This window comes from Oncorhynchus tshawytscha, linkage group LG05, assembly GCF_018296145.1.
Source record: "Oncorhynchus tshawytscha isolate Ot180627B linkage group LG05, Otsh_v2.0, whole genome shotgun sequence".
NCBI lineage: Eukaryota > Metazoa > Chordata > Actinopteri > Salmoniformes > Salmonidae > Oncorhynchus > Oncorhynchus tshawytscha.
This window is the reverse complement of record NC_056433.1, coordinates 17142049-17169616: the sequence shown is the minus strand read 5'-3', so window position 1 is coordinate 17169616 and position 27568 is coordinate 17142049. Positions and strand designations below refer to the sequence as shown.

Genomic DNA, 27568 nt, shown 5'->3' with positions numbered 1-27568 from the left:
ACCTTGAGCAAGGCACATAAACCCTAAACTGCTCATGAGGTGCTGTACTGTGACTGACCCTGTCCTTCTCCCAAAATGTGTCTTGTGTTTGTTTCTAGGGGGATTGGGAGGAGACCAAAATACACATTTCCTTTATGAGATGGACAATAACTTTATCTTCTCCTGTCTTCTATTGAAGTCAACAGAGCCATGACATTGTGCTCCTCTCACTACTGTAAATAGCTTTTTGGATTTACTTAAAAAGCATCAGGAATGATTGTGGTGACAGTTATGTTTGTGCTGGTGTTTCATGCAGCAGCATACAGCTCTGTTTAGCCTTGTGAAAACTATATCCGATGTGGGCTGCTAATGTAGCCTACCCATAGATTACAAAATGTAGTAATTGCAATGTTTTAGCGTATACATTACAACTCAGTAGTTTTATTTGACTAGAGGCTGCTGTCAATATGGTATTATGAAAACAATGAGTGGACATTGTTGTGAAAACAATGAATAGTGAATAGCCATTGTTTAAACAGATAGATTGTTATAGGATTTACTTTATGAAAAAGTGTATTTCAAAACTTTTGGTAGAGTGTATGTTCCTTAGCCACGTGTTCTGAGGCAGTCCAGCCCACATGATCATTTTCAATAATTCCCGCCCTATAGCCTAACAATATCATATCATGTGCTCAAATACGTAACTATCTTTAGGCTAGGGTGTAGGGACGGGAATCTCTCATTTCTGAGAACTGCACTCACCTTTTAACCTGGCAAACGGAATCTGCTCTTGACAGACGGAAAACAGGGCGTAGGCTATATGCTCACATATACTGATAGGGAGAAAATCCGAGCCATCTGACGTGGAAGGATTTATAGGTTTAGACGAAATTGCTTTCCCGACAGTGAGATCAAATACTGTGGCATGTTTCAGTGTGTATATGTGTCTGTAGTATTTCACATTGATTTGACGCGAACGGTAGCCTACCAAGGATCATGCCAGAGGCACGTAAAACGTTTTCACTGTAGCCTTTATTTTCTGAAACTGGACTTTTGGACAACTGGGTCAAGAACGCTGTCAGTGTGGAAACTATGTCCACGGATGTCCTACTTCTGCTGCTACTTGTCTGGATGGTCGGTGCTTCTGGCAGGTCAATTGGTCCGAGGGGACACGTGCGCCAGACCTACAGCCAAATCAGGTAGCCTACAATACTTAGGCTTTAAATGATTGAGTGTAGATGTGAGTGAAATGATCAAAATGTCAAGATGTGCATTGAGATGACTAGGATCTATAAGCTAATGAATTCGGAGAAACATGCTCTTGCTTCTTGTGAAAGTTTTAACTGTTGAACCTGTGCTGTGGGTAGGCCTATTATTGGCGGGTATAGGCTGAACGACAATCGATAAAAAGCGCGGGAGGACTGTAATTAATGTATGTGCTATCACTGACGCTCAAGATGACAATCACTTGCGCTGCACTGTTGGAACAGCATGTCCTTTATATTTGATTTAAGGTAACTGTCCAGTGTTTACAGATTTCTATTAAATGTGACCTATAATTAATTACAATCGTGAAATACTTTTGTTGTTATAATTAAGTACGTTCAAAAGCTGCTTTTTCTGTGTTTTGAATAGTTTCAGCATAAGACTGGTGTGGGCATACAGACTGGTGTGGGCATACAGACTGGTGTGGGCATATACCGGTCAATGAACCCCCTAGAGTAGATGTCCATTTCCCCCTCGAAAATCGAATTATCATAAAACAAAAGTCAGCATCAAAATGAATGTTTTTTGCACGGGATGCTTCTCAACCCACCGCATCCGCAAATGTCGGCCTTGCTCACGAAAACGTCTAGGAGCGTACGAACGGTTTGGGCTACAAACTAATATGACCCCTCTATGGGAAGATGAGACTCCCATGAACACATTCATGTGGGTTGTTTTGCTCTGGGCCCACAAGCCTCACAAAACGTGTCTGAAGGTAGCCCAGTACCAGTTAAAAAAATTCATGGAAGTATATATGGAAGTACTTTAGGGATTAAATATGGGTAAAACAAATGAATAGAAATCCTGGTCTAAAAGCATAAGGGCCAAATTCAATGTTTCATCAAATATATTTTATATATGTTTTCTTTACAGGGGCCCTACAATTCTAAATCAAATAGCGAAATTATCCTTGGTGTGACCATCTTAAAATGTATATATATATATTTTACTAGGCAAGTCAGTTAAGAACAACCTTTTGGTTACTGACCCAATGCTCTAAGCACTAGGCTACCTGCCACCCCAATTACGTAGGTTAGCTTAGTAGAAACCCAGCCCCCAGCCATTAGAAGTTTTAAAAAATATTAACGTGAGTAGACCGCTGATTGGCCAGCTCAGCCATTGAGGCAGGATGACATAATTCTCTATGTGGAAATAGCAGGCATTTTTAATGTTTGAGATACAAGTTTGAGGTGGGATTTTTAGTGTTTTTTTTTCTCTCCAATTTATGCTTTGGCCACAGTTATGAGTATAAGATGAGTCAACAACGTTATTTAGGTAACAGAACATTTAACTTAAAAAAAGAAGAGATTTTCACCCAAACACTTTTTTCTGTAATTCATCCAAGGACTACTCTATATAACCATAGATCTACATAACTAGATGAAAAAATACCTGAATTACCAGATGTTATCATTTTTGAAGGGAATATTTATAAAAATGTCAGTATTTAATAATTCTGTATTATGCTATGTATTTTTTGTGCCAGTCTGTATTGTTTAGGTGGCTTGGATGGAATGCTAATACTTGATACAGTATAGAGGGGATTGTTGGTGACAAGGTGACAGTTCGTGGTTAGAAAAATCACTTACTCAGATTACGTAATCTGTGCTATTTTGTTTATTGTTATTGTTGTGGCTTTGCTGCCTGGAGGTTATTTGATTGGAAAGCAAAAGAGCAAAATCCCAGTGTAATTAAAAGTGATTTTTAATACATCAATGATGTCACCGTCTAGATTGGTTGATTTTATAGATTAGGAATTAGCTCCATTTGTGCTGCATACAGTATGTCATAGTCTATACACTCTTGCAGAATAGCAGTGCTTGCCGCAGCTTCAACCTGACTAAACAGAATAAGCTTATTCCTACAGTGCTTCTTCACCATGCTCTGAACCCCTACTTCACATCAATGGTGGGCACTGTCAGGGCAAGCTGGGTACATACAGGAACTTAGTGGCCCAGGAATATTGAGAGAGCAGGTGTTCTGATTACATCAGTGACCTCGAGGTCCAGAAACTGATATTGGTCGCAGCACATTTAGCCATCGCCATGGCTTTTTACCAGTGCTTGTCCAGGCCAATCACATCGCAACACATCTGAAGTTGGAGACTTTTATCTCCCTCACCAACTTCAAACATCAGCTATCTGAGCAGCTAACCGATCGCTGCTGCTGTACATAGTCTATTGGTAAATAGCCCACCCATTTTCACCTACCTCATCCCCATACTGTTTTTATTTATTTACTTGCTCTTTTGCACACCAATATCTCTACCTGTACATGACCATCTGATCATTTATCACTCCAGTGTTAATCTGCAAAATTGTAATTATTCGCCTACCTCCTCATGCCTTTTGCACACATTGTATATAGACTCCCCCTTTTGTTTTCTACTGTGTTATTGACTTGGTAATTGTTTATTCCATGTGTAACTCTGTGTTGTCTGCTCACACTGCTATGCTTTATCTTGGCCAGGTCGCAGTTGCAAATGAGAACTTGTTCTCAACTGGCCTACCTGGTTAAATAAAGGTGAAATAAAATAAAAAAATAAAGTCCACCTCTCAAGCTGCAACAAAATACATGAATCATTGGGTCATATTGACCCAATGTATTCAAACAGGCACTATCTGTGTGTCTTGCACTGTATTGCACAAATTACATTGCACAAATGAGGGCCCATAGTACACTGTAATCTCTATAACCACTATGTTTAAAGTAGCGATGATCTCCTGTATCCCTCAAAGCTCCAATTGCTTTGATCCTTGAACCTTAGTTTAGTTATAAAACCGAACTACATTTCTTAATGCTGTCCTTTCACCAAATTTCTGTATAGCTGCTTTTCTCACTGTTTTATGTTGTCTAGTGCTGAGAGCAAAAACATCACATTTTGGGCCTTTTGCATAATCATTAGCCTGTTTTTAGTGTGTTTGTTGTGAGGGGGCTGGGGGGATAAATGTTGTACTCGTTTAGACCTCGGATTGGATGTGTTTATTTTAGTTCCCAGATATTGCATCGATTCAAATAACCAACTCATCATCAAGCTTTGATTATTTGAATCAGCTGTGTAATGCTAGGCCGAAAAACAAAACGTGCAGAAACCCTGGTTTAACGGTTGACATATGGCACAGAACGGCCCGAGTTCGGGAAACCCTGTGTTAAACCACAAATGGATGTGCTGACCTCACCCTTCTGCTGATGGGCCAATCCCGTATGACAATAGAAGGGCATGGGAACTCTGATCATCATTGAAGACCATAGCATTACCAATTCAGTCTGTCCCTGCCTATAACAATTGAATCATCGATACTGTAATGCCCAGGGGCATTTGCTGAGAGTGTTGAGATTAAGTTGTTTTTCCTCAGAATTTCTCTTTGTGACACCCAGTGTACACCTTCCTTTACTTGACTTTAAAATACCTAGAGAGGATCATAGTCCCAACATTAATCATGTCTGACCTTGTGAGAAGAATATGTCATTGATTTACTCATGCTGTATATGTGTGTGACGATTCCAGTGGATTTGAACAGCACGATTTCCACTCAGGATGCATGATGTTTGAAGCATGATTTGACCATTTTTAGCCAAATAGGAAAAGAAGTTGCACATCTTTAGACTTTTAGGTCAACCAGATTTGGGTAGGTAGGTCACCCATAATTCTCTCTGCTTGCCATCAGAGTTCTTTCAGAGTAATGCCTTTTCCTAGGTGTTACTGCACTGTTGGAGCTAGAAGCACAAGCATTTCGCCACAGCTGTGATAACATCTGCAAATCTATGTATGTGACCAATAAACGCTGATTTGATTTTTAACACTGCTTTGAATTTGTTTTTATAGTCTGACAGATGTTTTATTATAGTTGCCAAGATAATTCTGCTTGGTATGTTTATCATTTTGAGTGTGTATATAGGCATAAAGGGCTTTTGTACTCTATACTGATATGAAACTATGTTGTTGAAGGGACTCTACAAATAAGATTGTCTTAAATTGGATATTCATTGCAAATCATAAATGGACAAAAACAGTCAAGCTTTGACTTGACGCATTCTAAAGCCATTCAAAAATCATCTGCAAACTGAATTTGCTTACTGTCATTCTGAAACAAATTTACATAATAAAAAACATTTTTTATGAAACTTGTATGTCATGAGAGAATCATATCATAATTCTCAGATTAAGATATATTTATAGAAAAAAAGATTACATCAGTGAATCCCTCCCTGCTAAAGCAGTGACTGCTCTAATAGCCTGGTGAATATTCTCCTAAAGTGCTTTTAACCTGCGCAGATAGAGCTTTTAATCTGCAGACTCATAAATGGTGCTGAGTAGTCCTAGCAGCTGCCTGGACTAAACTAACACTGCACAACTGGGCAAGAGGACAAGTACATTAGTGTCTAGTTTGTAAACAGACGCCTCACAAGTCCTCAACTGGCAGCTTTATTAAATAGTACCCGCAAAACACCAGAGCTACAGGCAGTTAGATTTGGGTATGTAATTTTAGGCAAAAATTGAAAAAAAGGTGCGGATCTTTAAATAGACCCATGGGGTGGCACACAATTGGCCCAGCGTCGTCCGGGCTAGGGGAGGTTTTGGCCGGCAGGGATGTTCCTGTCTCATTGCGCACTTGCGACTCCTGTGGCAGGCCGGACGCAATGCACACTGACACGGTTGCCAGGTGTACATTGCTTCCTCTGACGCGGCTGGCTTCTGGGTTAAGTGGGCGTTGTGTCAAGAAGCAGTGTGGCTTGACTGGGTTGTGTTTAGGACGATGCACGGCTCTCGACCTTCGCCTCTCCTACGGGAGTTGCAGCAATGGTACAGGACTGTAACTACCAATTGGATACCATGAAATTGGGGATAAAAATAAATAAGTCTAAATTGTCCAAACCGAAATGGTCACAACCGAAACAATGGACAACATAGAAATATAAAGAGCCCAAACGTTGACATTTTTGGACCAAAAATAGATGTCTATAATGTACTGTCCTGTACTTTTTTGCATTGTACTGTACCCTACTGTACCCTACTCTACTGTACTGTACTATTACTGTATTACATAACTTTACTCAAGTTTCTTTTTTTTAATAAGATAAATGGATTATGTTTTAAATGATCATAAAAGTGTGGTAAATATGTACATTATCCTGTTTCAAAAATATTTTGTTAAAAACAAGCTGTTCAGGTACTTACTGCTTTGCAACCTCAGTGACTGCCGGCAGCAGCAGCTCCGCCTCCGTGGGCGCATAGACCGTGCGAACATTGCTTGGATTGTTTTGCCAGCTATTTACTATGAGGGGGGAACTGCCCCAATGGAATCACATTAGCATAAATTATAACAGCACAAAGTAAATGGACCGTCCTGGGGTGCTCAAATGTGTGTCAGAACTTCTGGGTCTGCTCTAGTCTCCCTCCCAATGAGTGGTGCTGAGAGAAAGTCAAGGTTTTGAAAATCCAGTTAAAAATCATGTTTGAACTATTTAGTAAATGTTGTATACAAATACAATTTATAAAGTGAATCTGATCACTACTGTGCATGGTTCTCCCTTCACTGCAACTTTTCACTACGTTTCGGTAGTGACAAATGTAGTGCCTAACAAGCAATTTAGGACACTATTTTCAAATATGCAATACAAACAAAGTGTGTGAGGAGTAAATCTGTCTGACATACTGTAAATTGGAAGAGATGTGCGCTTCAAAAATTAGAATAACCAACCCCCAATTTGCACCACTTTTTGTAGAATCACTCATATAGTGCACTACTTTTGACCAGGGCCCTATCATACTGTACTTCCCACTTTCAAGCAATGCTTTAAGCAATACTCTGTTCTACAATACTACCAACAAGTGGACGAATGCTGTTGCAAATTGATTGTTGTGTTATTTTTTAAAGATGCACAGGGGGCTTCTGACAAACTCTTCTGATGAGCTGTTGGAATCGTCTATGGTGTTGAATGTAGTCTCCTTTACATCTAATTTTTCTTGTTTTTCTTATAGATTCAAACGAGAAGTACCATCGACTGTACAAGGACGTCAAAAAGTTAGCAGGTAAGAATCCTTCATCTAAATACAATGTTACAGACAGAGTATAGTCGAGAGGATCTGATTTAGGGGAACAAAGCAACTATTACCACAGGATTATTTACTTAGGGCTTTAAATAAGTAAATAACTAGATTTCATGGGGAACCTCAGGTAATGTAATTATGTGCACGAGCACAAATCATCACATCCGTCTTTTTAGTTCCGTCTGAATTTGTCATGCCAGTCATTTTTACTTGGCAGAAAGGTTATTATCCTAGCACTAAATACCTACTGTTTCTCGGCAATCTCCCAGGTCCTCTGATAATACTTATCCCGTGTGAATCATCATCCCTGTGTTTTGAGGGATATTACAGTCGTGGCCAAAAGTTTTGAGAATGACACAAATATTAATTTTCACAAAGTCTGCTGGCTCAGTTTGTATGAAGGCAATTTGCATATACTCCTGAATGTTATGAAGAGTGATCAGATGAATTGCAAATTCATTGCAAAGTCCCTCTTTGCCATGCAAATGAACTGAATCCCCCAAAAACATTTCCACTGCATTTCAGCCCTGCCACAAAAGGACCAGCTGACATCATGTTAGTGATTCTCTCGTTAACACAGGTGTGAGTGTTGACGAGGGCAAGGCTGGAGATCACTCTGTCATGTTGATTGAGTTTGAATAACAGACTGGAACCTTCAGAATGAGGGTGGTGCTTGAAATCATTGTTCTTCCTCTGTCAGCCATGGTTACCTGCAAGGAAACACGTGCCGTCATCATTGCTTTGCACAAAAAGGGCTTCACAGGCAAGAATATTGCGGCCAGTAAGATTGCACCTAAATCAACCATTTATCGGATCATCAAGAACTTCAAGGAGAGCGTTTCAATTGTTGTGAAGAAGGCTTGAGGGCGCCCAAGAAAGTCCAGCAAGCACCAGGACCGTCTCCTAACGTTGATTCAGCTGCGGGATCGGGGCACCACCAATACAGAGCTTGCTCAGGAATGGTAGCAGGCAGCTGTGAGTGCATCTTCACACACAGTGAGGCAAAGACCTTTGGAGGATGGCCTGGTGTCAAGAAGGGCAGCAAAGAAGCCACTTCTCTCCAGGAAAAACATCAGGGACAGACTGATATTCTGCAAAAGGTACAGGGATTGGACTGCTGAGGACTGGTAAAGTCATTTCCTCTGATGAATCCCCTTCCCGATAGTTTGAGGCATCTGTAAAAAAGCTTGTCCGGAGAAGAGGTGAGCGCTATCATCAGTCCTGTGTCATGCCAACAATAAAGCATCCTGAGACCATTCATGTGTGGGGTTGCTTCTCAGCCAAGGGAGTGGGCTCACTCACAATTTTGCTGAAGAACACAGCCATGAATAAAGAATGGTACCAACACATCCTCCGAGAACAACTTCTCCCAACTATCCAGGAACAGTTTGGTGACGAACAATGCCTTTTCCAGCATGATGGAGCACCTTGCATAAGGCAAAAGTGATAACTAAGTGGCTCGGGGACCAACACATCGATATGTTGGGTCCATGGCCAGGAAACTCCCCAGACCTGAATCCCATTGAGAACTTGTGGTCAATCCTCAAGAGGTGGGTGGACAAACAAAACCCCACAAATTCTGACAAACTCCAAGCATTGATTATGCAAGAATGGGCTGCCATCAGTCAGGATGTGGCCCAGACTTTAATTGACAGCATGCCAGGGCAGATTGCAGAGGTCTTGAAAAAGAAGGGTCAACACTGCAAATATTGACTCTTTGCATCAACTTCATGTAATTATCAATAAAAGCCTTTGACCCTTATGAAATGCTTGTAATTATACTTCAGTATTCCATAGTAACATCTGACATAAATATCTAAAGATACTGAAGCAGCAAACTTTGTGGAAATTAATATTTGTGTCATTCTCTAAACTTTTGGCCACAACTGTACTTTGTGGAAATTAATATTTGTGTCATTCTCTAAACTTTTGGCCACAACTGTACAGAGTTTAACAGGTGCTGCAACCATGGGTAAGAACATGGGGGAAAAAATGTATGCTTAAAACAAAGTGCTATGTATGTAGCCTACAGATGAAGGATCTGTTTTGTCACATATCAACTTTCCTAGTGCCATACTTCCTTTAAAAAAGTGGATGCAATTGTGCCAATGAATTAATAAATAGCCAAATATTTCAGTTAATTAAATGTCTGCATAGGTTACAGTTCATGGTTCTTATAGATATGTATTATTATTTAGACTTGCTCTGAACTGAAGACCAATAGGCCAATATTAGGCTATTCCGAGGCTCCGTCATAACGGTCAATTTTGAATGGGAATTTTGTTTTATTACCGGGGCAGTTTGGTAACACAAATCCCGTCCGACTCATCTACTGTAAAAATGGACGTACTGGGATAATAAAGACATAACCAACGTTCTATAGTAATACTAGTCCCTGGCGAATAGGGCTAAGATCACAGCTTTTGTTAAAGTATACTCAGAGTATAAAATAGTTGGCTTTGAAGCAACTAGCTAAACCTTGTGCAATCTAGCCTTTTCCTTAGTATCTGCAGGGTCAGGGCAAATTCATATGCCCTGTGATGCATAGCTCCAAATTTATATGAAAAAAGACTACCCTAATGAATTAATCCTCATGAATATGATCGGAATTCAATGGACTTCCTGATAAGCTTATAGCTGGTAAGCCCCTTTAACTTCTGATGACAATGGGGGGAGGCTAGACACGTGTTGTGTGTGTCTGTGTATGGCCCCATTCCATAGGATAAGTGGTCTTGATATAGGCTGAGTACCAGTCTGTTTGTGCATTCATGCCAACTTCTCGTCATTGTCATGCTAATCATGTTTGGTTTGACAATGGCAGCAATGGAATTGGCAAGAGCACAAACAAATCTGGGACTAGTCAGTATGCTATAGAGGTTTAGAGACACAAGAAGTGTAATTTTAAATATTGATTGTTTTATTGATTATGTTTCTCCACTCCTCACAGCCCTATACTGAGAAGAAGTCCAGATATGACCAAAACCACCATGACAAAGTCAGAGCAGCTCTTAAGCATAAATGACCACGACTTCACAATGAGGCCTGGCTTTGGAGGTGAGATTTTTTAACTGCGCTTTACTGTGTGACGTACAAATTATAATGATCATTATTGGTAAAATTCTAGAGTTCACTGATATCTGATGACAACTCTTATTTTTGGATTCCCGAGTGGCGCAGTGGTCTAAGACACTGCATCTGCACTGCAGTGCAAGAGGTGTCACTGCAGTACCTGGTTCATATCCAACCTTGATTGGGAGTGGCGCAGTGGTGCACTGAGGGTGGTGCACAGTTGGTCCAGTGTCGTCTGGGTTTGGCCAGGGTAGGACGTCAAATAAGAATTTTAAATAAGAATTTGTTCTTAACTGACTAGCTAAATAAAGGTTTAATTTTAAAAAGTATAATAATAATTTAATCATGACTCATCGTTAAGTGTAAGTCATGCATTGGAAAATTCCAACTGTCATTACTCAAGTTAAGATTTGGCCTGTTCTCAGAACTCAGGAAATCCATCCAATCCATTTTTATTTGTCACATGCTTTGTAAACAACAGGTATAGACTAACAGTGAAATGCTTACTTACGGGCCCTTCCCAAGGGCCCCATGGGAAGCAGATACATTAGTAGCGGAAGTACACGTATGGGTCGTTCCATCTCAAAAAGCACAAGAAAGAGGATTTCAACACCCACCAACTCAGATTGTTCTGAAATGGTTTCTGTTGTTAGAAACAGAACATTATTTTGTTGAAATATCGGTAGCCGATGTGAGCAGGACCTTTAAACAGGTCAACATTCACAAAGCCTCAAAGCATGCATGGACCAACTGGCAAGTGTCTTCAGTGACATTTTAAACCTCTCCGTGACTGAGTCTGTAATACCTACATGTTTCAAGCAGACCACCATAGTCCCTGTGCCCAAGGAAGCGAAGGTAACCTGCCTTCACTTCCTTGCTTTGAAAGGCTGGTCATGGCGCACATCAACAGCTTCCTCCCGGATACCCTAGACCCACTCCAATTCGCATACACCCCCAACAGATCCACAGATGACGCAATCCCAATCGCACTCCATGCTGCCCTTTCCCACCTGGACAAAAGGAACACCTATGTGAGAAGGCTGTTCATGGACTACAGCTCAGCATTCAACACCATAGTGCCCATGAAGCTCATCACTAAGCTAATGAACCTGGGACTAAACACCTCCCTCTGCAACTGGATTCTGGACTTCCCGACGGCCGCCCCGAGGTGGTAAATGTAGGCAACAACACGTCTGCCACGCTGATCCTCAACACTGGGACCTCTCAGGGGTGTGTACTTAGTCCCCTCCTGTACTCCCTGTTCACCCAGAACTGCGTGGCCAAACACGTCTCCAACGCCATCATTAAGTTTGCTGACAACGATGAGGCAGCCTATAGGGAGGAGGTCAGAGAACTGGCAGTGTGGTGCCAGGACAACAGCCTCTCCCTCAATGTGAGCAAGACAAAGGAGCTGATCATGGACTACAGGAAAAGGAGGGCCGAACAGGCCCCCATTAACATCAACGGGGCTGTAGTGGAGCGGGTCAAGAGTTTCAAGTTCCTTGGTGCCCACATCACCAATGATCTATCATGGTCCAAACACACTAAGACAGTCGTGAAGAGGGCACGACAAAACCTTTTCCCCTTCAGAAGACTGAAAAGATTTGGCATGGGTCCTCAGATCCTCAAAAAGTTCTACAGCTGCACCATCGAGAGCATCCTGACCGGTTGCATCACTGCCTGGTGTGGCAACTGCTCTGCATCTGACCGTAAGACACTACAGAGGGTAGTGCGTACGGCCCAGTACATCACTTGCCAAGCTTCCTGCAATCCAGGACCTATATAATAGGCGGTGTCAGAGGAAAGCACATAAAATTGTCAGAGACTCCAGTCACCCTAGTCATAGACTGTTTTCTCTGCTACCGCACGGCAAGTGGTACCGGAGCTCCAAGTCTAGGACCGAAAGTCTCCTTAACAGCTTCTAACACCAAGCCAAAAGACTGCTGAACAATTAATCAAATGGCCACCGGACTATTACATTGTACCCCCCATTTGTTTTGTACACTGCTGCTACTCGCTGTTTATTATCTATGCATAGTCACTTCCCCCCTACCTACATGTACAAATTACCTCTAACCTGTACCCCAGCACACTGACTCGGTACCGGTACCAACTGTATATAGCCTTGTTATTGTTATGTTATTGTGTTACTTTTTATAATTTTTTACTTTTGTAAATATTTTCTTAACTCTTGAACTGCACTGTTGGTTAAGGGCATATAAGTAAGCATTTAAGGTCTACACTTGGTCTACACTAGACGGTAAGGTCTACACTTGTTGTGACAAATAAAGTTTGATTTGATCTTTGAGAAGTTAAGAAAATTGATTGCATCCAAATTGGCTATTTACATTTATAGGATTCATATAAAATTCAATAAATATAGTACCTAACATCCGATTTGGACCCCCAAAAATTTGAACAATGAGACATGAGGAATCCAAAGCAATGGTCAAAAGCCTCCCACAGACCCTCCACACCTGACGCCAATCCCACCGAACGAGTATATAGTATCAGTTCTCTATGTCTGACAAGTAGTATGGAGCTGCTGCTCAGAGTATTGTTTCTTCATCCTATGTAATGTGTTCCCAGTGAATTTGGTGATGTTTTTTCCCCTGTTCAGAGAAATCCTGATATTACCAGGTTCTGACCACCAGATGGGTTCCCCCCCTCAATGTTACAGGGCTAGTTCACCCAAATTAATAAATAGGATGCCACCCAAATTAGAAAATGACATATTCTTCCACTGCTCTGTTGTTCGCTACATACTTTAGTCTGAGACTGCCATCATTGAAGTCGTTTGTGGTGACGAGGGGCATTGTACAAAACAAAGTCATCATTCCACATCGATGGAACAGTAGTGGAGAGGGTAGCAAGTTTTAAGTTCCTCGGCATACTCATCACAGACAAACTGAATTGGTCCACTCACACAGACAGCATCGTGAAGAAGGCGCAGCAGCGCCTCTTCAACCTCAGGAGGCTGAAGAAATTCGGCTTGTCACCAAAAGCACTCACAAACTTCTACAGATGCACAATCGAGAGCATCCTGGCGGGCTGTATCACCGCCTGGTACGGCAACTGCTCCGCCCTCAACCGTAAGGCTCTCCAGAGGGTAGTGAGGTCTGCACAACGCATCACCAGGGACAAACTACCTGCCCTCCAGGACACCTACACCACCCGATGTTACAGGAAGGCCATAAAGATCATCAAGGACATCAATCACCCGAGCCACTGCCTGTTCACCCCGCTATCATCCAGAAGGCGAGGTCAGTACAGGTGCATCAAAGCTGGGACCGAGAGACTGAAAAACAGCTTCTATCTCAAGGCCATCAGACTGTTAAACAGCCACCACTAACATTGAGTGGCTGCTGCCAACACACTGACACTGACTCAACTCCAGCCACTTTAATAATGGGAATTGATGGGAAATGATGTAAATATATCACTAGCCACTTTAAACAATGCTACCTTATATAATGTTACTTACCCTACATTATTCATCTCATATGCATACGTATATACTGTACTCTATATCATCGACTGCATCCTTATGTAATACATGTATCACTAGCCACTTTAACTATGCCACTTTGTTTACATACTCATCTCATATGTATATACTGTACTCGATACCATCTACTGTATCTTGCCTATGCTGCTCTGTACCATCACTCATTCATATATCCTTATGTACATATTCTTTATCCCCTTACACTGTGTATAAGACAGTTTTGGAATTGTTAGTTAGATTACTTGTTGGTTATTACTGCATTGTCGGAACTAGAAGCACAAGCATTTCGCTACACTCGCATTAACATCTGCTAACCATGTGTATGTGACAAATAAAATTTGATTTGATTTGATTGATTGGATCATCTCAGAGTATCAAAGTCAATGAAACATTTTTAAACCTCTGCTTTACCCACATGTGTTCTGTATCTGGTCCAACGGATCAGTTTCTGGACCAGCCCAATCGACCAATCATAAGGAATGTGTTCACATTCAGTGAAGAGTCGAGGAGGTACCCAGATCCAGACTCATTACGGAGAATAAAGTTAGCAGGGCAGAGTTTTTCCTAGCCACCGTGCTTCTACACCTGCATTGCTTGCTGTTTGGGGTTTTAGGCTGGGTTTCTGTACAGCACTTTGAGATATCAGCTGATGTACAAAGGGCTATATAAATAAATTTGATTTGATTTGAATAAATGAACATCTCTGAGCGTGGCATAGTATTTGGCCAGAACAAGGAGTATGGGTAGCCAGGCAAGTCTATGGACAAGGTATGACTGTAATCCATGCGTTGGTTTTGTTGTCCACTGTTTCAAATGCAAACCTTTTTGCATTTGTGGCACAAATACAATGCTAGTCAATGGTACCTATATTAACATTTTCGTCCAAATCATCCTGAAGTAGCTAAAAAAGTATTGTTAACTCAATGATGTTGCTTATAGAGGATTTGGATATGAAGTGTGAAAATGCTAAAGATACCATTGACTTAGTTAGCATTTGAAACAGTGGCCAGGTAAACAAAACCAAAGCATGGGATGCTGTCATACCATGTCCATAAACTGCTTACATGGTAAGGAAACCAATATGTCATTTTGTAATTTGGGTATAAAAAAAAAAGTTTATTGTTAAAAGTAGTCCTTGTGCATAGAGTTGTATGGTTTGTTAAACTTTGAAATCGATGGATTTTGTTTTGCATACATTTTAAGATGAAAAACCAGAGTCTCAGCGTTATTCCGTTACCATGGAATTGCCCACATATGGATGTTTCCATCCCAAAAGGGGATAAAAGGGGATATATTGGGCTGCAATTTAAGTTCCAAAATAATTAAGATTCTAGAATAATCTATACAGACAACGAATCGTAACAGACGTAAACATTACCAGGGTTGGGAAGGTTACTTTCTAAATGTTATCCATTACAGTTACAAAATTGTAATTGAACTTTTGGATTACCCAAACTCAGTAATGTAATCTGATTAATTTCAGTTACTTTTAGATTACTTTCCTCTTAAAAGGCACCAGAAGAAGACAAAAATGACCCAGCAAACGCATTTAGTGTGTCATCATAGTGGTCTCTGACTTGTGGTCTCTGACTTGTGGTCAGACTCGCTCAGGTGGAATAAACTTAAACTTGCAGCATTTTTTAACTAAAAGGTGTCATAATGTATTTTTTTCCACAAACATCCTTTCAGAATCTTAAAGTAATTCAAGAAGTAATCATATAGTTTTTCAAAAGTTTCTGTAATCTGATTTACAATATTTTAGCTGGTAATGTAACTAATTACAGTTACAGTTTTTTGTAAGCAGATTACATGTCACTGATTTGTTGTATCTTTGACATGTAATCAGTTACACCCCAACTCTGGACATTACACATGTAGTGTATTCCTCTGTGGCGTTTAAAGCCAGTGAATAGTTGATGTGCTATTGCTCCTTGTGATATGAAGTATTTTACAGAATATTGACTCAGCCATGTATTAACAATATAAATGCAATATATCTGATATATCAAAATGTGTGAATCTGCATCCGAGCATGCAATAACATTGCCACATCATTTTGTACTAAGAGACAATGGCTCATCCACATTTGTAGTTTTATTGTATGTAGGCCCTTAAAGCAGAGTTATATTTATTTGATTGTTTTACAAAAAACGTGGATAGATGGCAGCATTCATGCAAAACTGAAAGCGCAAATCACCACATTTAACCATGGCAAGGTGACTGGTTAAATGTGGTGATTTGGATGTGTAAAAACGGATGTGTACAAACAGACCAGCTATAACTTCTGTAAGGCAATCAAAGAGGCAAAACAACAGTACAGGGACAAAGTGGAGTCTCAGTTCAATGGTTCAGACAGGAGACGTATGTGGCAAGGACTCCAGACAATCACAGATTATAAAGGGATTCGAGGAAAACAACATCGAGCCATTCTCCATGGCCGACGTGAGTAAGTAATTAAAGCGTGTTAAGCCTCACAAGGCTGCCGGCCCAGACGGCATCCCATGTCACGTCCACAGAGAATGTGCAGTCCAGCTGGCTAAAGTGTTTATGGGCATATTCAATCGCTCCATATATTGTAGTCTGTTGTCCCCACTTACTTCAAGATATCCACCATCGTTCCTTTATCGAATGTAACTGAATTAAATTACTATCATAGCACTCACTTCTGTCATCATGAAGTGCTTTGAGAGGCTAGTTAAAGACCATATTACCTCCACCTTACCCAACACCACAGACCAACTTCGATTCTCACACCACTCCAACAGACGACACAATCACATCACACACTGCCCTATCCCACCCGGACAAGAGAAATACCTATGTAAGAATGCTGTTTATCGACTACAGCTCAGCCTTCAATACCATAGTGCCCTCCAAGCTCATCACTAAGCTCAGATCCCTGGGTCTGAACCCCTCCCTGTGCAACTGGGTCCTGGACTTCCTGACAAGCGAGTGGTGAATGTAGGCAACAAAACCTCAACCGCGCTGATCCTCAACACGGGGGCCCCACAGGAGTGCATGCTCAGCCCCCTCCTACATGTATGGCCACGCAGGTCTCCAACTCAATCATCAAGTTTGCTGATGACACAACAGTGGTAGGCCTGATTAACAACAATGACGAGACAGTCTACAAGGAGGAGGTGAGAGCCCTGGTTGTCACGTTCTGACCTTTATTTCCTTTGTTTTGTATTTAGTTAGTATGGTCAGGGCGTGAGTTGGGTGGGCAGTCTATGTTTGATTTTCTATGATTTGGGGATTTCTATGTTTCGGCCTAGTATGGTTCTCAATCAGAGGCAGGTGTCATTAGTTGTCTCTGATTGAGAATCATACTTAGGTAGCCTGGGTTGCACTGTTTGTTTGTGGGTGATTGTCTATGTTGATGGCTTGTTTCAGCGCAGCTCGCATTAGCTTCACGGTTGTTATTTTGTTTACTGTTTTTGTATAGTGTTCAGTGTTTTCTTTATTAAAATTCATGATGAACACGTATCACGCCGCATTTTGGTCCTCCGATCCTTCTCGCCTCTCCTCTTCAGATGAAGAGACAGAATCACCCACCAACCAAGGACCAAGCGGCGTGGTAAAAGACAGCGACGACAGCAGCAGCAGCAGCAACAACAGCGGCCAGCATCACAGGACTCCTGGACATGGGAGGAGATACTGAACGGAGAGGGACCCTGGGCACAGGCTGGGGAATATCGCCGCCCGAATGCAGAGCTGGAGGCAGCGAAAGCTGAGCGGCGGCGATATGAGGAGGCAGCACGGCAGTGCGACAGGTACGAGAGGCAGCCCCAAAAAAATGTTTGGGGGGGGCAGACGAGGTGTGGTACTAAGCCAGGTAACAGACCTGAGCTCACTCCTTGTGCTTATTATAAGCAGCGCATTACTGGTCAGGCACCGTGTTATGCGGTTAAGCGCACGGTGTCGCCAGTACGTGCCCATAGCCCGGTGCGCTATAGGGCAGCCCCCCGAAAGTGCCATGCGAGTGTGGGCATCGAGCCAGGGCGTATGGTGCCTGCTCAGCGGGTCTGGTCGCCGGTACTCAGTTTTGGTCCAGGGTATCCTGCGCCGGCTCTGCGTGCTGTGTCTCCGGGGCGCTGGGAGGGTGCAGTGCGTCCTCTGCCTGCGCTCCGCTCGTGCCGGGCAAATGTGGGAATGGAGCTTAAGGGAGAGGTGCGTGTAGTAAGCACTAGATCTCCCGTGCTTACCCACAGCCCGGTTCAACCTGTGCCTGCACTCTGGAGGGTCCGGGCTAGAGTAGTTGTCCAGCCTGGGGAAGTGGTGCCAAGGTTGCGCACCAGAGCTTCAGTGCTCCCCCACAGCCCGGTCCTTCAGGTGGCTCCTCCTAACACCAAGCCTCCTGAAGGTCTCCCCAGCCTGGTGGTTCCTGTGGCAGCCCCACGCACCAGGCTGTCTCTCTGTCTCCTCCCTGCAGGTGGTCCCGCCTGTCTGGCGCTGCCGCCGGAGCCTCCCGCCTGTCCGGCGCCGCTGCCGGAGCCTCCCGCCTGTCCGGTGCCGCTGCCGGAGCCTCCCGCCTGTCCGGCGCAGCTGCCGGAGCCCCTCTGCCCAGAGCTGCCCCTCTGCCCAGAGCAGCTGCCCCACCTCTGTCCCGAGCAGCTGCCCCACCTCTGTCCCGAGCAGCTGCCCCACCTCTGTCCCGAGCAGCTGCCCCACCTCTGTCCCGAGCAGCTGCCCCACCTCTGTCCCGAGCTGCCCCTCTGTCCAGTGGGGTCATTGAGAAGGGTGGCCATGGTGAGAAAGCCACGGAGGCGGACAATAAGGCGGACTAAGACAATGGTGAAGTGGGGTCCGCGTCCCACGCCAGAGCCGCCGCTGCGGACAGACGCCCACCAAGACCCTCCCCTATAGGTCAAGGTTTTGCGGCCGGAGTCCGCACCTTTGGGGGTACTGTCACGTTCTGACCTTTATTTCCTTTGTTTTGTATTTAGTTAGTATGGTCAGGGCGTGAGTTGGGTGGGCAGTCTATGTTTGATTTTCTATGATTTGGGGATTTCTATGTTTCGGCCTAGTATGGTTCTCAATCAGAGGCAGGTGTCATTAGTTGTCTCTGATTGAGAATCATACTTAGGTAGCCTGGGTTGCACTGTTTGTTTGTGGGTGATTGTCTATGTTGATGGCTTGTTTCAGCGCAGCTCGCATTAGCTTCACGGTTGTTATTTTGTTTACTGTTTTTGTATAGTGTTCAGTGTTTTCTTTATTAAAATTCATGATGAACACGTATCACTCCGCATTTTGGTCCTCCGATCCTTCTCGCCTCTCCTCTTCAGATGAAGAGGAGGACGACCGTGACACTGGTGGAGTGGTGGAAGGAAAATAACCTCTACCTTAACGTCAACAAAAAACGAAGAAGCTGATCGTGGACTACAGGAGACAGCAGAGAGAGCAGGCTCTGAATAAATCGACAGAGTGTGGTGAAGAAGGTCCAAAACCGCTAGGGCTCTCCAAGGGGTGGTGCGGTCTGCCCAACGCATCACTGGGGGCACACTGCCGGCCTTTCAGGACATCTACAGCACTGGGTTTCAAAGGAAGGCCAAGAAGATCATCATATAACTCAGTCACCCGAGCCACAGACCATTTACTCGGCTACTGTCCGACAGAAGGACAGTACAGGTGCATCAAAGCCAAGACCGAGAGACTAAAAAACAGCTTCTATTACCAGCCCATCAGACTGTTGAACACTCAAGACTAGCTGTCTACCATGTGATGCACACTCACTCACACAAGCTATCACACATGCACATACACATGTACACACAATCTGGATGCTCTCTTTCTAAAATGATCTGCTGAAATTGTTGCAACCCCTATTACTAACCTGTTCAACCTCTCTTTCGTATCGTCTGAGATTCCCATAGATTGGAAAGCTGCAGCGGCCATCCCCCTCTTCAAAGGGGGAGACAGTCTAGACCCAAACTGCTACAGACCTATATCTATTCTACCCTGCCTTTCTAAGGTCTTCGAAAGCCAAGTTAACAAACAGATTACCGACCATTTCGAATCCTACCGTACCTTCTCCGCTATGCAATCTGGTTTCAGAGCTGGTCATGGGTGCACCTCAGCCACGCTCAAGGTACTAAACGATATCATAACCGCCATCGATAAGAGACATTACTGTGCAGCCGTATTCATCGACCTGGCTATGGCTTTCGACTCTGTCAATCACAACATTCTTACTGGCAGACTCAACAGCCTTGGTTTCTCAAATGATTGCCTCGCCTGGTTCACCAACTACTTTTCTGATAGAGTTCAGTATGTCAAATCGGAGGGCCTGTTGTCCGGACCTCTGGCAGTCTATATGGGGTTGCCACGGTGTTCAATTCTCGGGCCAACTCTCTTCTCTGTGTACATCAATGATGTCACTCTTGCTGCTGGTGATTATTTGATCCATTTCTACGCAGATGACACCATTCTGTATACTTCTGGCCCTTCGTTGGAAACTGTGTTAACTAAATTCCAGATGAGCTTCAATGCCATACAACTCTCCTTCCGTGGCCTCCAACTGCTCTTAAATGCAAGTAAAACTAAATGCATGCTCTTCAATCGATCGCTGCCCGCATCTGCCCGCCCGTCCTGCATCACTACTCTGGACGGTTCTGACTTAGAATATGTGGACAACTACAAATACCTAGGTGTCTGGTTAGACCCTCCTTCCAGACTCACATTAAACATCTCCAATCCAAAATGAAATCTAGAATCGTAAAACTGCTTCCTATTTCGCTTCGGCGATATCATTTACAAAATAGCATCCTTCACTACCACATGCGTTTTGTGCCCCCAAACATACTTCCTCGTCGCCAAAACTGACCATCCTCAGCTCACTGGATAGCAGCACCCACCCTAGCACGCACTCCAGCAGGTATATCTCATTGGTCACCCCCAAAGCCATATCATTTACAAAATAGAAAACAAAACATAGAATGCCCACCCAAACCACAACACTCTGCTCTCTAAGGTCTTGGCGTGACAGTCAGACGTTTACATACACTCAATTAGTATTTGGTAGCATTGCCTTTAAATAGTTTAACTTGAGTCACGCCCTGACCTGACCTGGAATCTTGTTTTCTGTTTAGTGTCTTAGCCTGACAGAACTGTGCGCTTTCGTTTTTGCTTTTGTTATTTTGTTTGAGTGGTTTTTTAAAATAAAAGAATCATGAACACTTTCCACGCTGCACTTTGGTCTACTCTTCCTACCACCAACGAGAGCCGTAACAACTTGGGTCAAACGTTACGGGTAGCCTTCCACAAGCTTCCCATTTTGGCCCATTCCTCCTGACAGAGCTGCTGTAACTGAGTCAGGTTTGTAGGCCTCCATGCTCACACACACTTTTTCAGTTCAGCACACAAATTTTCTATAGGGTTGTGGTCAGGGCTTTATGATGGCCACTCCAATACCTTGACTTTGTTGTCCTTAAGCCATTTTGCCACAACTTCGGAAGTATGCTTGGGGTCATTGTCCATTTGGAAGACCCATTTGCGACAAAGCTTTAACTTCCTGACTGATGTCCTGAGATGTTGCTTCAATATATCCACATAATTTTCCTCCCTCATGATGCCATCTATTTTGTGAAGTGCACCAGTCCCTCCTGCAGCAAAGCACCCCCACAACATTTCGCACCAAAGTATGTTCATCTCTAGGAGACAGAACGCGTCTCCTTCCTGAGAGGTATGACGGCTACGTGGTCCAATGGTGTTTATACTTGCATACTATTGTTTGTACAGATGAACGTGGTACCTTCAGGCATTTGGAAATTGCTTCCAAGGATGAACCAGACTTGTGGAGGTCTACAGTTTTTTTTCTGAGGTCTTGGCTGATTTCTTTTGGTTTTCCCATGATGTCAAGCAAAGAGGCACTGAGTTTTAAGGTAGGCCTTGAAATACATCCATACGTACACCTCCGATTTACTCAAATGATGTCAATTAGCCTATCAGAAGCTTCTAAAGCCATGACATTTTTTTCTGGAATTTTCCAAGCTGTTTAAAGGCACAGTCAACGTAGTGTATGTTAACTTCTGACCCACTGGAATTGTGATACAGTTTCAATTATAATTGAAATAATCTGTCTGTAAATAATTGTTGGAAAAATTACTTGTGTCATGCACAAAGTAGATGTCCTAAAGGACTTGCCAAAACTATAGTTTGTTAACAAGAAATTTGTGGAGTGTTTGAAAAATGAGTTTTAATGACTCCAACCTAAGTGTATGTAAACTTCCAACTTCAACTGTACATGTCATTGTTAGTTTAGCTTGTGTAAATTTGTATAGATTGCATTTTGATTCTGCTACGCTGCTGTTTGAGTTGTTAATTGGATTCTTCTTGCCGTTCTTGATGTCTTTAAAATAATATATATATTTACATTTTAGCTGTTTGGCATTTGAGTGCATTGTTAGGAGCAAGCAACATAAGCATTTTGCTGCACCACAATAACATCTGCCAAACTGTGTACGCAACCAATAAACGTTGGATTTGATTTGGGTTATACGTACCAGTCAAAAGTTTGGACACACCTACTCATTCCAGGGTTTCTCTTTATTTTTACTATTTTCTACATTGTAGAATAATAGTGAAGACATAAAAACTATGAAATAACACATATGGAATCATGTATTAACCAAAAAAGTGATAAACAAATAAAAATATATTTGAGATTCTTCAAACTAGCCACCCTTTGCCTTGATGACAGCTTTGCACACTCTTGCCATTCTCTCAACCAGCTTCATGAGGTAGTCACCTGGAATGCATTTCAATTAACAGGTGTGCCTTGTGACAAATTAATTTGTGGAATTTCTTTCCTTCTTAATGTGTTTGAGACAATCAGTTGTGTTGTGACAAGGTTGGGGTGGTATACAGAAGATAGCCCTATTTGGTAAAAGACCAAGTCCCTATTATGTCAAAAACAGTCTATGTAAAGAACTTTTAAAGTTTCTTCAAGTGCAGTCGCAAAAAACATCAAGCGCTATAATGAAACTGGCTCTTGTGAGGACCGCCACAGGAAAGGAAGATGCAGAGTTACCTCTGCTGCCGAGGATAAATTCATTAGATTTAACTGCACCTCAGATTACAGTCCAAATTTGAGATTTTTGGTTCCAACCTCCTTGTCTTTGTAAGATGCAGAGTAGGTGAACGGATGATCTCCGCATGTGTGGTTCCCACCGTGAAGCATGAAGGAGGAGGTGGTGTGGGGTTGCTTTGCTGGTGACACTGTGTGATTTATTTAGAATTCAAGGCACACTTAACCAGCATGGCTACCACAGAATTCTGCAGCGATACGCCATACCATCTGGTTTGCGATTAGTGGGACTATCATTTGTTTTTCAACACTACAGTGACCCAAAACACACCTCCAGGCTGTGTAAGGGCTATTTGACCAAGGAGAGTTATGGAGTGCTGCATCAGATTACCTGGCGTCCACAATCACTCGATGTCAACATAATTCAGGGGGTTTGGGATGAGTTGGACCACAGTGTGAAGGAAAAGCAGCCAACAAGTGCTCAGCATACAGTATGTGGGATCTCCTTCCAGACTGTTGGAGAAGCAACTCTCATGAAGCTGGTTGAGAGAATGCCAAGATTGTGCAAAGCTGTCGTCAAGGCAACGGGTGGCTACTTTGAAGAATCTCAAATCTAAATATATTTTGATTTGTTTAACACTTCTTTGGTTACTACATGATTCCATATGTTATTTCATAGTTGTGATGTCTTCACTATTATTCTACAATGTAGAAAATAGTAAAAATAAAGAGAAACCCTTGAATGACTGGTACTGTATATGTAAGAGATATGAATAAATGTTGTATTGCTACCTCATGGGATACACAAACAAAATGAGTGGTTCCTTTTTAAATCCCTTTAAGGGAGATGAGCTCTTTCAGCTGTCTGCAATATGACATTTCAACCCAGGAAGGATTATAAAATGCAACCACTAAATATTGGAGAGCCTCCAGATATGTTTGTGTCTGGCACGGCTGAGTTGGTTTTTGGAACACTGTGGCCTAATTGTGTTTTTTTTGCAGGGCACTGGATGAAGGGACTAATGGAGCAAAAACTCATTGTTTTAAATAGAATTGTCTAGATAAAAATGTCCCCTAAATACAGCTACGTAATTGAGACAGTTTTTATTACATTGTTACAACAATGGAGAGATAATCTTAGCAAGCTATTGACTTTTCTGTTTTTCTCTGTGTTGATTTGTGATCCCTACCCAGGGACGTTTCTAGTATTTGACGACATTGGGGGCTTAGCCCAAAGCCAGAGGGGAACCCTGGTAGGGAGGTTTGGGGGCATCCTCCCCCAGAAGAAGGAACATTAGAATTTTAACAGCTAAATGCATCAATCTGGTGCACTTTGAGATGAACATTGAGAGATTAGATCTACTAAGAATTTTGTAAAACAATAAAAATAAAAATAAAGAATCTACTCATGCCAATTGAACTATCAAAAAATGTGCGCAAGGGGCCTGTTCCAAAATATCACCTTTTTTAAACGACCATGGTTCCACACGTTTTGCAGTCTGGGAAGAAATATCCTTTCAATTTCATTCTGTTATATTCCATTATATTTTTACTATAAAATGTCAAATATGTGTGTGTTGACTGTGATAAGGGCATGGGAGAATAAGTGTGTATTGTCTGTTAATAGGGTGTGTTCGTAAATTCACTCTGGCAATCTACTCCGAGTTCAGAACACTCTGGTTTGAGAGTGCCAGACTCTGGTTTGAGAGTGCCAGACTCTGGTTTGAGAGTGCCAGAGTGACGAATAATTGATACATTTACAAACGACATGTCGTGCCAGTAAACATTGTTTAAAAAAGTAATTCAATTGTTGCCAGTAACACAGTTACAATCACTAACCCTCTTAATAACATGAAAAGTCTTACCAGCTCAGCTAGGGCAAGTTAAATGGTCAGAGTGACCTGTTTTCTGAACTTCTATGTGTCTGTAAAGTAGCTAACAAGCTAGCCAATGTTAGCCAGTTAGTTTGGGTGCTTGACTGACTAAAATAAACAAATGAACTATACACTTATCTACCCCAACCATTAACAACTTAAGCTATTTATGGAAACAAGTTACATTACCATTAACATATCTGAATGGTTTTGTTTACTTATGCATTATGTTTATTGTTTTAATTAAGCTAGGATTTGAGTTGTGTATCTTTGCAGGACACACTGTTCAAGTTGGAGTTGATGTTCAGGTAGAAAGTCTGGACACAATTTCAGAAGTTGACATGGTAAGTGTTTCTATACTTTCTGTAAGCTGTGATGTAAACCAAAATAAAGCTGTCCTTCATAGATGCATAGATCAACCATACTTTAATTTGATGAATTGGAAAGAATAGGAGAATACATAGTGTATAGTGTATCCGATTCATTGTGGTTATTAATATGTGATGGCTCTGTTGAAATTGCAGCATTGTCATGCTCTGTGTTTCAGGACTTCACCATGACCCTGTATATTAGGCACTACTGGAAAGATGAGCGCCTTTCTTTCCACAGCACCACCAATAAGAGCATGACCTTCGACGGGCGCCTGGTCAAGAAGATCTGGGTGCCTGACCTGTTCTTTGTCCACTCTAAGAAGTCTTTCACACACGACACCACCACAGATAATGTCATGCTGAGAGTCTACCCTGATGGCAAGGTGCTCTACAGCTTAAGGTACCAATTGACCTGGTCAGAGTCGAACATTGGTTTTGTTATTTGCTACATGGTTGACACTGGCAATCAGTTTGAAGCATACTGGTATAATAGAAAGGGTTTGGTGAACCACACTTGCACGATGAGTAACCTTGCCTGAGACTGGAAAATTTGTGTTAATTTCAATAATGGATTGGATTTACAGTATATAGAGCCTTTCCCCCTACTGAGGTACTCAAAGCTCTTTACATAGTAAGGGGAGAACTCACTTCATCCACCATCAAAGCTAGGCATCAGGAGGCTTAGATAGTTTTGTGGCACACAATATACCCTTGTGAACTCTAGTAGGTACAGTAACTTGTTATGTAAAATAAGTCCAGACAAAGCCTACAAATGGTGGGTGAAATGAGCTAGCTAGGTCTGATCACTTTTTGGAATGGAATCAATTGAAGAGAAGCTTGTGCTGTTTATAAACACTAGTCTTTGCCAACTGACAATTTATCCTCAAAAGTGATTTCATTACGCAAATCACAGAGCTGCCAGCTGAGGGCAGGCTAAATTCAACACTTTCATGCTTTGTTTTTACCCATTAGCAATTTGCAAATTTAAAAATGCTGTGATGCTGTTATGGATCAGGGTCCTGGCCAAGTGCCTATTTATATCTCTTAACCAAGACGTGCAGTTTGTATTTCATGACAACATGATGGATGTGATAAGAAATTGTCAGTAAAGTATAGTAAATCTGCAGACAGAGATTGAGTTTGTCATTTTGGTGAGTAATCAGAATGCTGGAGCCAAGAGATTTGTAATCCACAGTTGGTCCATTTGAGAGCCTGGCAGCAAGAGCCAGTATCAAGATGTCTGTGTAAGTAGCTCCCTCTGCTGGCAATCAGAACACACTGCATACAGTCTTATTGACACCTATGGGCACTGATAGTAAGTAGCGTCATGAACACTTCCATCACTGGTGGTGTCAGCGGTCATGCTAAGATAATGGTGTAAATAGCCATCAAGACAGACTCTGGTCTTGCGACTTTGAACTATGCCCTGGTATACACATAGGCCATCTGTAAATACCAACCTTGAGGTGTATTATAGAATTTCTCTGTTCTTACAGATGTATTGGACTTGTGGAGTGACAGGGTGGTGTGTGTTCTACTATAGAGACCATGCAGGCTCATCAGTAGGGTTAATCTCTTGGAGGGCTGGAACCAGAGATTTATGTTCCAGAAGGAAGCAGATTTGGAGAGTAACCAACTGTTTACTGTATGTGGATCTTCCTCCCAGAGGATCCAGTGTAGCGACGGGTCTCTTCTACACTGTGCTGGATTATCTTGGCTATTTTTATCTATTTATCCATGAATTTACTCGTCCCCCTGACTCTGTGTGTATCTGTCTGAAATATAGTGAAACAATAAGGCCCAAGGGGGTGTGGTATATGGCCAAATACCACGGCTAAGGGCTGTTCTTATGCACAACACAATGGAGTGGAGTGCCTGGATACAGTGGAGTGCCTGGATACAGCCTTAGCCGTGGTATATTGGCAATATACCACAAACCCCTGAGGAGCCTTATTGCTATTATGAACTGGTTACCAAAATAATTACAGCAGTAAAAATAAATGTTTTGTCATACCCGTGGTATACGGTCTGATATACCACGGCTGTCAGCCAATCAGCATTCACGGCTCGAACCACCCAGTTAATAATATACACAACACATATGCACCCACATCCCCAACTGATTTCTCTATGCCATTATTGTATTATACTACATTGCTCTGTGCAGTGGTGATTTTAGCATGTAAATCTTTCTGGGGCAAACTCTCCCAAAAAATGTTGAAGCAGCGAAACAGTTGATTCATTTACTGCCTTTTTAAAAAACATAGCTGATATGGCTGACTTGCTTAAGCAAATGTGGTTTCTACTGACAATTGAGATGTACAAACTATGGCATAAGGGGACAACGAGCGGATAAGAGGCCATCCTTAATTCTGATTAAGACATTATGAGCAAGTTAGGACAGATCAAATCAAAGTTTATTTG

At 42.3% G+C, this 27568-nt stretch overlaps 1 protein-coding gene across 1 annotated transcript in view; it reads left to right on the top strand.

Annotated features, from left to right (window-relative positions):
- The first annotated feature begins 700 nt into the window (after positions 1 to 700).
- The window catches only part of LOC112250036 (gamma-aminobutyric acid receptor subunit rho-1-like), a 31989-nt gene continuing 5121 nt past the window's right edge, over positions 701 to 27568 (top strand). The window contains exons 1-5 of the mRNA XM_024419855.2: positions 701 to 1178; positions 7229 to 7279; positions 10245 to 10351; positions 25050 to 25117; positions 25321 to 25544. Coding sequence (XP_024275623.1) covers positions 1072 to 1178; positions 7229 to 7279; positions 10245 to 10351; positions 25050 to 25117; positions 25321 to 25544 — 557 coding nt within the window. The 5' untranslated portion in view covers positions 701 to 1071. The remainder of the gene's footprint in view (positions 1179 to 7228; positions 7280 to 10244; positions 10352 to 25049; positions 25118 to 25320; positions 25545 to 27568) is intronic.